This window comes from Camelus ferus, chromosome 30, assembly GCF_009834535.1.
Source record: "Camelus ferus isolate YT-003-E chromosome 30, BCGSAC_Cfer_1.0, whole genome shotgun sequence".
NCBI classification, from domain to species: Eukaryota; Metazoa; Chordata; class Mammalia; order Artiodactyla; family Camelidae; genus Camelus; species Camelus ferus.
This window is the reverse complement of record NC_045725.1, coordinates 18,964,705-18,980,903: the sequence shown is the minus strand read 5'-3', so window position 1 is coordinate 18,980,903 and position 16,199 is coordinate 18,964,705. Positions and strand designations below refer to the sequence as shown.

At 42.9% G+C, this 16,199-nt stretch overlaps 1 protein-coding gene across 1 annotated transcript in view; it reads left to right on the top strand.

Moving 5' to 3' along the window:
- MBD2 (methyl-CpG binding domain protein 2) overlaps nt 1-10,979 on the top strand; it is a 59,151-nt gene extending 48,172 nt beyond the window's left edge. The window contains exons 4-7 of the mRNA XM_032470726.1: nt 2,278-2,368; nt 3,604-3,781; nt 7,855-7,993; nt 10,505-10,979. Of these exons, the coding sequence (XP_032326617.1) occupies nt 2,278-2,368; nt 3,604-3,781; nt 7,855-7,981 (396 nt within the window). The 3' untranslated portion in view covers nt 7,982-7,993; nt 10,505-10,979. The remainder of the gene's footprint in view (nt 1-2,277; nt 2,369-3,603; nt 3,782-7,854; nt 7,994-10,504) is intronic.
- The last annotated feature ends 5,220 nt before the right edge of the window (nt 10,980-16,199 follow it).

The following is a 16,199-nucleotide window of genomic DNA, read 5'->3' as shown; positions in this document are numbered from 1 at the left end:
CGGCGGGTAGGGATGAGGGGAGAAATACACACACAAACACACACACACACTTACACGTACGTAAATACGTTCATCTCCATTTTCAGAGCATAAGCGTTTCATTTATGAAGAAGTCATCAAACCTGTCAGATTCAACTTTGGATTTAGTTGAGGGCTATCAGATGTCACGTGGTGGCTCCAGGACTTGTAATCTAGAGTGGTACACTCGTTTCTCAGTCCAAGATTTATTTTGAAAATTTTTTCTTCCTAAATTTTTGCATTATTTCCCTTCAGATTAATAGAAATTTAAAAATTAAAAATGATAGAATGTAAACATTTAACTTGATTTCTAGAATTGGAATTTTTAGACTGTAAAATATTAATAATCATCTCTGTACAGTGGTTTTCATACTTTGTTTTTGGTAGCATAAGTTTATTTTTACAAATTAAATTATGTATGTATAATTGTATTATAAAAGTACTCACTAATCTCATATTCACTGATACCTCTGTATACTTTTTCATTAGGAATGAACTGTGCTTTCGTATCTTCGGTTTTTTCCCCCTGTAGTTGTGACATTCAAAGCACATATGATGTTATTTCCCCAAAGAGAAAACAAAAAGCAGGCAGGGTTTCTTGAGACATTTATCACCTTCATCAATTATTACCTTCACCTATTTTTCCCTCATGATGGTTAATGTACTCATGTCCTCACGTCAGTTGGCCGTGTATTCTGCTGCTGACTGTAATTCATAGGGAGACGTAAGGAGATGTGACCGTATACCAAAGGTCTTCAAAGCACAGTGAAGCAGGCTACCTTTGGTGCTGGCACTTTTGGTTATTATACAATCTAACATATTACTCTTCTGCCATAAATAGAATTATTTTACTGTGTCTTCCCATTTGTCTGGAAGGTGATTATCTGATACTTTTCAAATATCCAGAAGTTAGAATAAAAGCCTGAAAAGCCCTCTGAGTGGTCGAACTTTGTGAAAGTAAATATAATAGACCTTGTGCCTATACTGTGGCAGTATGTGGACATACATTACAGTATGTGGACATATATTAATCACTTTATTCAGTCCCCACAATAATCTTATTTGATAGTCCTTGCTGCCACATTTTACAGAAGAGAAGATTGAAACTTTGGAGGTTACAGAACTTGTCTAAGGTCATACATCTATGGCTGGGGTTTCAGCTTAGTTTTGTGTGCCCCTAAAGATCCTCATTCTGGGTCCATTTACTCCCATATTCAGTCATTCACACAAACACCTTTTTAGTATTTACTCTATGTCAGGCCCTAGGGAACCAGGATGAAAGACAGATATACAGAATCCTAAGGAATTCCTTTATCTGTTTTTGGGGGCTACAGTAAATATGAAGCAGACAAGAGATGAGGCTTGAGGACAAAGACAGTATCTATTATATTTTCTGTTGCATCTGCAGGACAAGCACAGCACATAGTAGGAGCTCAACAAACATGGTGAATGGATGAGTGGCACAGTGAGGAGCACCAGCCAGCTAGGAGTGAGAATTGAGTGTAGAGGAGACATAAAACCAAACAGCGGGACTATCTTGGACCATTTAGTGTTTGAATAAGCAATTGCAGACCTGAGTAACCCCATGGGGTATGAGGAGCCATCAGTGTGCTCACTGAGGCCAGAAAGATGACCTGGGGCCACTGAGTGACTAAGGCAACCCAGGGCTCTGTGCAGCAGGAAGAGAGTTACTCATGAATGTGACATCCTGTTTAAACAGCAAGGAAGTATGTAAGACATTTCAGAAAAGTTTCCATAAAAATTAGCCCTTTTTCCCTTTAAAGTATGCTAAAGGGCTGAACTTCAGTGTCTTGGAAAAATCACAAAGGTGGAAGAGCTCTTTGCCTAACAATATTGGATACAGGAGTATTACATGATCAGTTTGTTTTCTTTTCCCTGATAAATTGTAACATTAAATTTTCATGCCAAATGAATCTTTTAAGAAATTCAAGTTATATTCTTTGGAAGATACCTTATAAAGGACTCTATACAGCAGATAGCATGTAACAATCTATAGTTTGTAACAAGTGAATAGGTTGCATAGAATAACAAAACAACAGTTTTTAAGTAATATTTGAAAGGATTATGATATGTTGAAGTAATTCATGTTTGGAGTATCATTTAGCTTTTTGTAAGGGAACAAAAACGGGGAAATTAGGAAACTACTGAAATGATTTCAATTTCATTATTCAACAGCATCGATGCGCTACTTTCTTGTTCCAAGAATGTATCTATTAACAGTGATGTTTTGCCTTACAGCTTTTCTGGGAGAAGAGGCTACAAGGACTTAGTGCATCAGATGTAACAGAACAAATTATAAAAACCATGGAACTACCTAAAGGTCTTCAAGGTATTATCGAAGTTCAGTTGAGCAGTACCTACTATGTGCCAGGCTCTGTGTTAGATGCAGTGCAGTCACACATGACTGAGACAGGTCTCTGCTTTGGGGACTGTACGCCTTGCTGGATATGAACCTCTTAGGTTTTAGTAAACGCAGAGGAAATGTCCATGAAAAGCTTGTATGTTGCAGGGATGTTTCAGGGCAACTCCTACCTAAGATTTTTTTTTTCTGTGTATACATTTTTGGCTTTAGGTTAGTTAGGTTCATCACAGAAGTTAACCCATGTGCTGCTTTTAGAACCAAATGTAGCAAAGTGGCAGAATGTTCCAGGCTTCCTGCTCGAAGCCTCATCTGGCCCCTGCACTTGCTCTTCCTCTCCTCCTCTTACCAAAAGAACAGCCAGCAGCTCTCCTTCTGCCTCTCCCCTCCACAAACCGCTGCCGCAGGTAGCAGTGGGAGCAGATGCCCATTGGTCCCGTGACAGCAGCGAGGGGGATCTGGGGTGGAGAACTCAGTTGCCGGCCAGTGTGCTTGTCAGTCATATGTTAACTCCAAGTTCTAGAGAAGCGTTCGTTTTCAAGTTAGAACTTTGGCTTTGAAATCTTGCTATATTGTGGGTTGCTCAAAAATCCTCATAATTAATGGTTAGAATATTGCCTCATCTCTTTATGTTCCTGGAAACTGTTGCTTTAACTAGGTTTAACAAATTAATTCTATTAGTTTGGATATTTTGTTAGGTATTTGAAAAAGCTGTCAAAAGTGCAGGTACAGCATACTTGCATTGGCTTTTCCTTTGAAAGCCCTACACAAAGAAGATCAGCGTTGAGGTACAGATAGGAATTAATGTTAAAAGCTACAAGAGAACCTATTCCAGGACCCTAGGGATGCATTAATAGGAATATGTGAGGATGATACGACTTTAGAAGGGACTTAGATCATTAAAATAATTGACTTTGCTTGAGGAAATGCAGCCAACTTTTAAAAAGTTAGTACTTGGAAAATGTATTTTTAAATTCTGTTAATAAAACTTTATTTTTAGGTGTTCTGTTACTATTTCTCAAATGTTAATTTTTGGTGTATAATAACTGAGTAGATATGCTGTTAGCTTTTTCTGCTTTGGCTTGTGTCAGTTTTAAATAGCTGATCCCAAATGCATATAAAAATATGAGTTGTTTTAGATTGCATAAGGTTTGCTCAGCGCGTCCAGAAACTTCCTTTAACTTTTTGCATGTTTCTGATTGCAGGAGTTGGTCCGGGTAGTAATGATGAGACCCTTCTGTCTGCTGTTGCCAGTGCTTTGCACACAAGCTCTGCACCCATCACAGGGCAAGTCTCCGCTGCTGTGGAAAAGAACCCCGCTGTCTGGCTTAACACATCTCAACCCCTCTGCAAGGCTTTCATTGTCACAGATGAAGACATTAGGTAAGGCAGCATAGCATGACTTCAAAAACTTGTCCTTTGCACTTGGTACATTTTATACTGCCCAATGGGCTCAGTGGTACATCTAGTAAGTGGTGAATCAATCAAGAAGTTACGTGTGTGTGCGTGTGCGTGTGCGTGTGCGTGTGCGTGTGTGTGTTTACAGAGCTTTTGTGAAACTAATGGAAAGTGATACAGGACGTTTAAAACAAATATGTGCTTGAAAAAGGTAGCCGTGCTGTGCGTAGCCGCATCATCACGATGACGGTCGCACTCTCTCCGCATCATGGTTGCAGTGTCTTACGCAATCTGGGGTTCTGCCCTTCTGCTCTGAAGAACCCCTTTCAGTCATGCCTTTTGTGATTGCTTCTGCACTGGTGTGTCTCTCTTTAAGCAGATCAGAGCCATGCTACTTTAAGCTCAGCTCTGTTTTCAAAGTTCAGTTTACTTCTCTTGATTATGTTTATCTCATTAAGCTCAATTTAGAGATTTATTTATCTTTACTTCACCTTGTTTCAAACACACACACACACACACACACACACACACACAGAAGCCAGATGAGAAGCAAATGAGAAGAAAGATGAAGCAGAGGGTAAAGCAGTAAAACAGCCAGGAATGAGGAGCGGACACAAGCTGCACCCATTAACATCTTTTACTCTTTCTAAGGCTGGGCCACAAATTAGGGCTTTAGCAGCAAATTATTTAATAATTATTTAATAATAGGACAGTGTGTATGCTTCACTATTTCTAGCCTCTGAATGTAAACCAGAAAGCTGACTACTAGAATATTATTCCTAGATGAAACCAGCAGATGGCACTTTTGAATTAGAAAATATGTATTATATTTGTATTTTTTAAAAATAAATCTATGAAAGTTGGCACGAGAATGTTTTTAAATATGTGAGTCTAACTAGGTTCATAATCAGAAAGCCTTTCCTGAGTTTTTAAGTCATTCCTTTTGCAAAGACGTAGAATGGTTCAAAGTTGCATTCAGATGCCTTAATTACATAGGATTTATGATCAGTGTCATTTTTTAAGAAAAACAAACTGTAAAATCAAGGAAAGGAATCGACTTGCTCTTTGTATTATCCTTACCCCTGAGGAAGGAAATTACTCCTGAGACAAGTTCCCATCTGCCTTGGAATGCGTGCCCAGTTAATCAGCAGAGATTCCACTAGGTCATTATGGGTGTTGACTGAGGTTCTGAGTGATGTGATGGGAATGTGGAGGACTTCAACACCCTATCTTTTGATAGCAGAGGAAACTGTCTCAAAGCCAGTTCTGGACGCTTTCCTTTTAGGGTTGACTTGTCTAACAAATTGTCCATTTGCTCTCACTGTCATAACAGAAGTTATTATGCAGACATTTCTTGTTGAATTAGTACAGGTTCAAAATAAATGACTGCAAATGGAATTGTTACCCTTTCTCCAACTGTGAAACCAATAATCTATTTCTATTAAACCTTCAACTAAAGATCTCAACACTAAGCATGTAGTTTTTTCAGCAGTCCTGATACAGTTTCCTCTATGGGTGTATTTGTTTCCTGATACTAAGTAACAAATTCTCATCACCCTGGCAGCTTAGAACAATACCCGTTTATAGTGCTCAGGTCTGTGGGTCAGAGGTCTGGGCCAGGCGTGACTGGATTCTCTGCCTGGGGTCTCACAAAGCTGAAATCCAAGTGTCAGTAGTACCGCCTTCCCTTCTGAAGCTTGGGCTCCTCTTTCAAGCTCCTGCGGTTGTTGCAGGATTCATTTCCTTGTAGCTTTGGGACTGAGTCCCCTCTTCTCCTGTTGGCTGTGGGATGGGGGCTGTTCTCAGCGGTTGGAGGCTGCCGGCAATAGCTCTTAACATATTCCCTCCCCTGCTTCTTACTGGAAGGGCCCAGCCCCTTTTAAGCCTCTTTTTGTTAGGTCGGGCTCTCTGTGATAATCCCTTTTGATTGACTCAAGGTCAGTTGATGGGTAACCTAATCATAGGATGATATCCCATCATATTCATAAGTTCTGCCTGCCCTTGAGGGGAGAGAATTTTACTACAAATGTGTACAGGGGCAGGTGGTGACATCTTGGGGACTGTGCTAGAATTCCACCCATCACATCACCCAGTGCTTTGATTTCGGCTTTCATAAATGTAGGAAGCAATATTCAAGACAAAAGGGAAGCCATGGCCAATGTCAGAGTTTAAGACATACTTCCCTCTTCCCGAAGCGAAAAGCACCCTGCCTTCCGTTTTCTCCGTCTTCCTGAAGGGGTTACTTCGGGGCAGGTTGGGCAGGCTCTCACACTCTTACTAGGCGGGCGACACTGCCAGTGAGACTGATATGCCATCGATCATAAACCCTGAGTCCCGGAGCCAGAGGCAAGACTAACTGTACAAGAAACAGGCAGCGTGTCCTTCCCAGCCCTGCTCCACTGCGGGAAAATCTGCTCAACCCCAGTTTCTGTTGATATGCCAGAGGCTGCAGTGCTCCTCTGACTCAGGGACAGCCCCCCTCTTTTTGCAAATTCATTTAAAAGGTGGAAGTTTGAGCTTTTTTTCTCTTTGTGCTGTTTCTAGAGTTCAGTAAAGATGACCTTTAAGGTTTTGTGGCTCCACCATGTATGGTCGTTTCATTCCTTTGGACTCATGAGATGGAGAGAAAGGTGACTTTACAACTGACTGAGCGCCCAGGGGGTGAATGCTCAGGGCGTCTTGGTGGAGTCTTCTGGAACGTTGCCCCTCTGCCCTTCTGCTTGCCTGGCGCTGGGGCAGTGCTGCAGTTTGTCTTCCTCAACTGTTGAATGGAGAAAATCTTTTTCTTTTCTTTTTTTTTTTCTCAGCAGAGCCCTCAGTATTCCTTGTTGCATCTCTTTCCTGTCACAGGCTGCTCCATCTCCTCCTCCTTCTCCATCCTGACCGCCTTTCCTTTGGTCTCAGGAGCTGATTCGTCCTGTTTTCTAGTCAGAGCTACCTCCCACCTGGGCCTTTGCCTCTCTCCTTTTCTTTTTTTTTTTTTTTTCCCCTAAGACTTTCACTTACCAGTCTTGTCCCTGCTCTTGTGTTTCTTCAGTCTTTAATTCTCCACTGGGTTCTCAGTATGAATTTCTATTTCCCATCTTTGTTTGCTAGAACTGTTTTAGGAATCCCTCTTGCCCTGTCAGGGAGCTACTCTCAATTTTTTCCTGCTTTTTATTATTTTTTTTAAAACAACCAAAAAATTATTTATTTATTATTGTATTACTTAATTATTTTACTTTGGTGGTGGTGGGGGGAGGTAAGTAGGTTTGTTTATTTTTAGAGGAGGTACTGGGGATTGAACCCAGGACCTTGCGCATGCTAGGCACCACTTGAGCTATGCCCTCCCCCTTTCCTGCTTTTTAATGATACCGTGTATACCAGTAGCCTTTCTTCCTGGGCTTTGTTTTTCTTCTGATGGTTCTGAAACTTTTTTATGACTTGGTGTCATTCACTCTCCCTTTTGAGGTCCCTTTACCGTCCCCAAGACACAGAGAAACTTGTGGCACGTCCCTAACCTACTCGCACATCTCGGGCAAAGAGCCTTCTCAGTGTCTGTCCCTGGTGTACAGAAGCGGAGGTCTTGGCTCCTCCTTGATGGCCCGCAGGTCTGCGGACCCAGGAGAGAGCTCCAGCTACCTCTCCCCTGACCTCGTGCCCCCACCTCCTCCATCCTTCTCAGCGCCTCACTGCACAAATCTCTTTTCCTTCTTTATTTTTCCATACGACTTCCCTGCTTTTATGTTATCATCCTTGATAGGAATAACCCTAACTCTTCACATACTTGAAGTTTTTGAAGTTGAAGAAAAAGTCACTGAAATAAATCTAGTGCTCCCACAATTCTCTGTGAGATGAGGGACACCTGCTTGTCCGAAAAGCCCTGTTTTTGGCAAGACTCATCGCCTGTGTGGCTTGCTTTTGTGAGGGCAGAAGCAACTTCTGCAAAGTCTAAGGAGAAGGGAATGCGTGTTTCTTGGGCATGTTCGTGACTTTGAAGTAAAAAGAAACCATATCGGCAACTTCGTCTTTCCATTACTTGCCAAGTTATCGGAGTCTTTTTTACTGTTTTTAAAAAGGAAACAGGAAGAGCGCGTGCAGCAAGTGCGTAAGAAACTGGAAGAAGCCCTGATGGCGGACATCTTGTCCCGAGCCGCGGACACGGAGGAGATGGACATAGAGATGGACAGTGGAGATGAGGCCTAAGATTAGCATCAGGTAAACGGCACCAGAGAGACGCGCAGCTTCAGGCCTTTCACCTCCTTGCTTTGCCCTTTGGCGCCTGCTTGGGCGCTGGCTCAGGCGCCTTCTCCTGCGCGCGCGCTGTGGTTTCCCCCAGTCTGTGTCCGAGGACCGTGTCAGGGTTGCATCCTTTTCTTCTCATTATGTGAAGACGTCCACACCCCTGCAGCCACTCGCAAGGGATCCGGCCTCCTTTCTTAATGCCAGGTGGAAAACCTGCAAGGCGTCACTAGAGAAAAGCAGGGGACAGAGAAAAGGGCTCTGCCCTGGGGGGAGGGGCGGCTGCAGGAGAGGAAGGCTGTCACCTCCACCGCAGTAGCTGTCTGGGGTCAGTAGTCCCCTCTGTAAAACTATGGTCACAAAGTAGGCAAAATCCCTCTCTTTTTCTAGCGCAGACGTGATGCAGGGAGAATGAGAACGGCATTTTAAAGTATAATAAATAATGGACCCTAAACATTACAAATTGTGATCCTGTCCTGAACTCACAGCTGAGTTTGACAGGCTCTGTTCTGTTGGGTACATAGTCTTTTTACATGGTTACCCTCCGATCTCCGAGGGTTCACGTGGCATCTTACTTCCTAGCTCTATCCTGCTTTGTTTTGGGGGCCATGTCTTTTTACCACCCCTAAGCCCATTATTTATTTGCATCCTTTGCAGCTGAGCTGGGGTGAAGTTGGGAGGGAAAGAGAAAGAGCTGGAGGGAGGGAATGAGGGAGCAGCGGGACGAGAGAGTTCCTGTTGTCATCTTCGAGCCCTTCCTCTCTGTCCTGAGAGTCAGTCTTGCGTTCAGTGCTGGGTCCTGGGGGCGAAGTGCTGGGCACAGTTCCACAGCCCCTGGGCACATAGAACTTACTGTACAGTTGTATGGAACCAATGCTCCCCTAACTGTATAATTAGCAATTGTGATGAGCACAGTGAAGGGAAAGTGAAGGTATTGGGAGAGCTGATGGGGGAGCAGCTAATGTGACAGCAGGGCCAACTCGGCCTCTCTGGAAGGTGATGATTCTGTGAGGCTGTAAGGCCAGTAGGAGTGAGCAGAAGTTTGGGTGAACCATGTTCTCATCAGAAGAAACAGCAGGAAGGACTCAGGTCCTTTAAGGAACAAAGGAAAGATCACCACCATGGTTGGAATGTAGTAAGTCAAGGGAGGGTTAGAATGCTCAGAGATGAATCCAATCATGCTGAGGCTTGTGGATTATTGTGAAGGATTTTGAGCTTTTATCATTAAAACCACTGAAACCACTGGAAATCCACTGGAGGCTTCCAGATGTGGTGAGATTTGCTTATTAACAAGATCCTTCTGGCTGCTGCATGAAAAAGAATTGGAGGAGGGAAAGTCTGGAAGCAAGGAGACCGTTTAGGAGGCAGCTGTCCCTCAGCAAGAGGTGATGGTGCTTCATGAGGGTCTTGGCAGTGGGTGAGGAGAAAAAGAGGAAGAGGCCAATTTGTGATGTATTCAGAGGTAGCCTTGACTGGACCCAGTGACTGACTGGTAGTGAGGGTTGAGAGTGGGAAGAATGACCCTGGGTTTTTCACTTGAGCCTCTCGGTGGATAGGAAGGGGTCCTGTTTGGTACAGGCACAGACTGAGGTCTGAGTTCATTGTTAACACGGTCTCTCCTTCCCATCGGTGCTTTTGTCTGAATTCAGGGAGTGGCCCATGTCACAGTGACACAGAAATCAGGCCGTAATGACAATGCCTTATATTTACAATATTCAGTGACAGCAGGAACATTTGATCACACAATTTCCTGACCACACAGAACCATTCAGAGATTGATCAATCGATCTATCCATCCATCCATCCCTTTAGTAACAGATTGAGGTTTAACTTGTTACTTAAGATTTTACAATCAAGAGGAGTGCTACCCAGGTTAGAAGTGATTGCAAGAAAAAGCCCTAAAAACAAAGGTGTTAAAATATTTGGCTACAAATGAGATATAGTTTCAAATATATAAATAGTTCCGTTTTTGCAGTTGCATGGTATACCCTTTCACTCAAGTGAAGCCATAATAAGACCTCAGTGTGCTTCTGTCATCTCTTAAGAGCTCTGAAGTAAAATAAATTATCACGAAATAGAGTAAATCTTTGTTGGTAGAAATTTTCCTAAATTTTCTCAAGATATGATTGGATTCGGCTTTGTCTACTGTGTTTTTTTTTTTTCATTTGTATGCCCTATGATTTCTCTTTTTATGGTGATTTTATTAATTGTAGATAGAAAACATTTGCATAAGCATGTAAAGGGGTACATATGATTTCTTTGAAAATAAAGTGAGTATTAAAGTGAGATAAAGCACTTGAAACGGTGAGGAGATATATGCAGCCCTTTTTAGGTACAGAACTGTACCTAAACAGCTGTAAATAATGCTGTCAGGGCTTTCTGAATGCTGTTCTAAGTGAAATTCAGCCTCTCACTGCTTTTCCAGGTTTTGTTGACCTCACCTGAGAAATGCTTGGATGACTTAAGTTTGTTTGCTTTTTCTTCCAGGTAACTTTCGACTGACTTTTTCCCCAAGAGCAAATTCCTAGAATTGAACAAAAACGTTTCCACTGGGTTTGGCCTGTAAGAAAAAATGTACCCGAGCACATAGAGCTTTTTAATAGCACTAACCAATGCCTTTTTAGATGTATTTTTGATGTATATATCTATTATTCAAAAATGATGTTTATTTTGAGTCCTAGGACTTAAAATTAGTCTTTTGTAATATCAAGCAGGACCCTTAAGATGAAGCTGAGCTTTTTGATGCCAGGTGCAATCTACTGGAAATGTAGCATTTACATGAGATATTTGTTTCCCCTGCAATTTTAATATTGAACGGATCAGGAATACCAAATAAATTTCCCAATTAAAAATTATTGTGACTTCACTGTATATACACAGATTTTTATACTTTATTGAAAGAGGACGCCTGTACATTCTTCCATCATCACTGTAAAGACAAATAAATGATTCTATTCACAGACTGATTGGAATTATTTCTGTCAAAGAGCACACACCATAAATGACAGCCTCCTTAGGGTTCCTGACTCGTGTTCAACTGTGATCTCTTGGCCTTCGGTTTGAAATGGAGGTGACAGAAAATAGTTGACATATTTGCAATACGCCACGGATATCATGATAATTCTGTTGCTTTCACCTGAATTCTAAGTTGTCGCCTAGCATGGATAATTTTTTTTTTCTTTCCTATAATGAGCACTTTTGTTAGTTCTATAAGAATAAAGCGTTTTCTTCCCTCAGGCATGAATTAGGTACGCAGGTACCCTTCAGATGTTACTGGAAGTCCGTGTCTGTTTTTTCAGAACATTTCCCATTTTCCAGTGTCCACTAGCTTACAGGGTTAATAGGTGCAGGTCGGACCCTTTGCCGCAGAGAAACGCAGCTTTCTAGGCAGAGCTGCGTAATGAACCAGACTTTGCTAACTGGTACCCGGCCTCTGAAGTATGAACATTTTTTTTTTCTGTTGAAACTCAAAAGCATAACTTCATTACCATATATCCATTGATATCTAATTACTAAAACTGGCATAGCATTAAAAAATGAGTTTTAAAAATCCAACTATGCTTAAGTTAATTGGATGCCAAGGAAAGGAGGGAGTGGCTCCAGGCAAGTTTAAGCACATTTTGAGAAATGGAGCAAAAATAATATCTTTCTATAGGAAGGGGTTATATGTACTTATTAACTCTGAGTTCTTTTAAAATTAGCCCCCAAAATGACATGATCGCGAATGTAACCAATTTAGTATAAATGTCACCTGTGCATTTTTTTTTCAATCACTACCTCCAGCTCCCTTCCAGTTCCCGGGGAAGGGAGGAAAAGTGAAAGCAGTATGGCTAGGTTTGAGTCGCTGTCTCTCTAGACCTTATGCCAAACTGCATAAGAAACACCTTCTTGGCATTCCTGATTTGCATTCGGCTTTGATCTCTGGGCCTTAAGCCACCAATTTCCTCAGAGTAATCTTTCTGGCAAACGAGCAGACTCTGGGAAGACAAGTGGCAGAGGGTGCCTGCTCTGGACCCTTCAGACCAGTTGGGGTGGCAGTGGGAAGTTAATATTGAGTTCTTTTTAAAAGCTCTCGTGACTAGTGAGAAGGAATGTCCAAAGGCTTCTCTTAGACTCCCTCCAAGTCCATGATTCTTCCTTTGTAATCAGGCTGGGGTAAAACGCTTTTATAAACAACTTTTGTAAAACGAGACAGACAATGTAAACACACACAAAACTTTGATTTTTGTTCTTATATACTTTGCTCAGGTAGAGAACAAGGTGTGAAAGCCATTGCATGGTGTCCAGCTGGGAAACATCCCGTAAATCAAGGGGTTCCCAGTATGCCCACAGGACATGTCCAATATTAAATTCATCATCTTACCCCACAAACCCACCACCATCTTGCATTTCCTAACTTGGATAAAAGCAAGTCATCTGATCCAGTTGCCCAAGGCAGAAGCCCAGGTGTGACCCCACTCTTTCCCTTGCCTCCAGCACCCCATCAGTCCAGTTAGAACTACTAACCAGATTTCCCACACCCACATCTCTTCTCCAGTCCTGCCACCACTCAACATGCAACCTCTTCTCCTCTCCTTGGCACTTTCAATGGCTTCCTTTTTTTTTTTTCCCTTCTCCTTCCCTCTCCATCTCTCCTTTGTCTCCTCACTATAGTCATCAGAATGGTCCTTGAAGCAAATGTGACCATCTCATTTCCCTGCTCAAAATTCCTCCCTTCTCTGTGTACCCAGTTTAGAGTGCTTTGAAATGGAGAGAACCTGTGTTGGAACCTGGTTTTGCCGTGTGTGTGACTTGTCAGGTTCCTTCATGTCTTTGAGCCTGTTCCTCCTCAGTGAACTAGGAATCACACCTACCTCATAGAGCCGTCGTGAGGACTGGACGAGACACTGTAAAGTGTTAGCACAGTGCCTGGCGCGTGGCCAGTGCTCCCGTGGGAGCACGCTCTTGTTAGGATCCTCGCAAGGGTCTTTTGATAAGGCATTTGCTGATAACCCTAACTACCCCCAACTTAATACACCCGCGATACTTTATTTTCTGCCTTGGCATTCTGTTTATTTCCTTTGTAGAAATCTTCTAAATCAATATTTTATTTATTTGTTGACTTTTTGTCTCTCTCTCTCTGCTAGAATGTAAGCTCCATGAGAGCAAGGATATGTCTGTCTTGTTCCCTGTTATAACCCCAGCGCTTAGCCTAGTGCCCAGCACACAGTCGGTGCTCAATAAATGTTTGTTGACTAAATGGACAAGTAATCACAAGGCTCTTCATGATCTGCTACCTGCCTACTTGTCTAGCTCATCCTGCCACTGTCCCCACCGCACCTTCGGCTCAAGAAAAACCGCATCACCTGCTCCTTCGAAGTGCCCCTTGGGCCTCTGTGTCTTTGCACCTGTCGTCCCTTTTGCCTGCCTGTCAAATGGCAAATTCCCGAGCACTGGTCAAGTCGCAGCTCAGTGGCCACCTCCTCTGTGAAGCTGTCCCTGATTTCTCCAGGCAGATGTTCTTTCTCCCTCTTCCAAATTCCCACTGCACTTTGTAAATACCTCCGTGGAAGCACTTTACTGTATTGTATTGTACATTTGTTTGCATGTCTGTTTCTACTTTTAGTCTGTAAGCACCCTGAAAGCAGAAATTGCATCTTTTCATCCTAATGTCCCCAGAGCCTAGCACAGTGCCTGGCACAAAACAGTTTGTCAGTTAATATTTGTTGAATGAATTTGTGAACGAACAAAGGGTCTTGCCATTGGAAAAGTGTTGCAAGACATCTGTATTATCACAGAAAGGAATGCCCCTGGTGGCTTCTAGGGTATTTGTGTGTGTGTGTGTGTGTGTGTGTGTGTGTGTGTGTGTGTGTGTGTGTGTGTGTGTCTGTGCTAGAGAGGAGCTCTAGAAAGCATTATGTAATCTCTTTGAATATAAGATGACTGGTTTGAATTTTTTAAAGTTGAATAATATAGATCTTCATAAATAATTGCAAAAGATATCAAAAAGCTTTGTGATCCCTCAAATGCTACAAAGTCCAAAATAAATATTTGCACTATTAGTATTTCCATAGTGAATGCTATGCGAAAATGTACAGCAATAAATTTTGAAGCTTTAAAAATGTTTGTGTAAAGTCATCTTCAGTGACTTCAGACTTTGGGGTTTGGGCCCCCAGAGCTTCCAAGCTTACCCAGTGACACTGCTTTCGTGTGTTACTGAGACAATTGCTCAGATGTTCTGCTGGCGTGGTTAGTGAACAGAAAGGACTGACAGGGTTCTCCACGGAATCAGGTGGAGGCCACACTGGGCCTCGGGAGGCCATAGCCTCCAAGCCTCCGCTAGGACCATCATGGCTCCCTTGTCCTGCCCTCCTCGCTTCTGGGATGCACATATGACCCCTCACTTGTCATTACATCATCACTTCTAGCGGATTAGCTCTGGGATTGTGAAACAGAGCAGCCAGCTATCAAACCTGCATGTCTCAAAGGGTCTGGGGTGGACTTTAAAATTTCAGGTTGCAAACTGATTTCTCTAGAAAGGCGCATGTAAGTGACTGTCAATTATTTGGCTTTTGTTTTTACGACAGGAGACACACATTTGTATTTCCTCTCATTTATACAGCATATTTTACTTCTCACTTCCACACATTTTATAATTCACAGAACACATTTACCTCCATTAACATCATGGTTGAATTTTAAACTACATAGAAGCCATGTCCTCTGCACACACTATCACCCCCATTTAAGAGTTGAGGAATCTAAGAAGCAGACAGTTAAATGAGCTCCTCAAGCCAGTAAGGTGCAGAGAGGGGCACGTGAACACAGAGGTGGTCCAAGTACAGTGTGACGGTGGCCTGAAAGCTTCCACTGGGCAGAGTGACTCTTCGTGGGAAGCTTGGTCCTTTTCAGTCTGAATAGTCAAAGCTTTCCGTCGAACTCCCCTGCTGAGAAAGCGTCACTGGAGTTACTCATGTTTTAGAAGAGGTGGGAAGGGGTGCGGCTTCTTCACTGCAGGACGCTGGGACTTATTTTCATCGGAGGGGTCAGCGTTTCCCTTCTGCTGTAATACTTTCAACTTTTTGCTTCACGAGCTTGATGCTGTGAGAAGTCAGGCAGCCAGAGGCAAGTGGACCGCCGGGCCCGGGCAAGGGCCGGCAGAGTTGGGGGCGTGCATCTCGGGCACGTGGGAGAGCATTCTTTGGCTTTTAACATCTGTTTTCATGTCATCTTTTTGAGCTTTTAATTTCTGAGGGTTTCATTAAGCACAGAATATATGAGCAGAATAGTACACGTGTTTCGTTTATAAGTAAATATCTATAAATTGGGGACATATGCTTCTTTTGTTTTTTGAAAGAGGTCCTTATTGAAAGAATTGTGAGACCACCACTCCAGGGCAGGGCTCCTCATTTGGGGTTCCGGTTCCCCGGAGTCAAGGACCCTCTTGTCTACCCTCCCGCCATCATTCTGACGCTGCATTTTGTGCCCAGTTTTGTGATGCTGTGCTCTTCTCTGGGGTAGTGTCCAGAGCTTCCATGAAGTTCTCAGTAGGGAATGTGTCCCACAGTGCCTGGTGTCTGGTACGTATCTCATCAACTGTAGCAACTCTTTCCCTCAAAAAACACCCTGGTGATTTTTGGGGGGATTGGAATCTGTCTTGGGGGGACGTTATCCTGAACTTTGCTAACTGGACAGATACCTCTTGGACCAAGAGTGAACCAAAGTGGGAGATGTGTGTGTGGGTAGGGAGGTTGGTGGTCCGCTGTCAGGGTGCCTTGTTGATCAGTTCATCACGGCGTGATTTATACTAAAGGGCCTTGGACCCAACCGTAGCTAATTGTGTAAAAATAGAAACATTTGGAAACTTATGGGGAAGGATTGAAAAGCAAATGGTAGAATGTGCTGTTCATGATGGAAGTGACTGCCTTCTTTTAAAACCTTTCTCTCTCTCTCTCACCTCTTTCTCCCCCAAAACGTAGAGTCTACTATACTTGCTATAATTGAGAAAACCACAAGCTTACAGCTATGACTGTTATTTTTAAAAAATGATTGTAGCTCTTTGGAGTAAGCTAGATTTTAGCTTAGCAGCAGCTGCTGGGCCAAGGGGATGAATTAGTCACCTAACCCTGAAAACCCTTCACACTGAGAGGGAGGGGAATGCATTATTAGTCAGTGAGCCAGAAACACACTCAGCTTTCCTGGA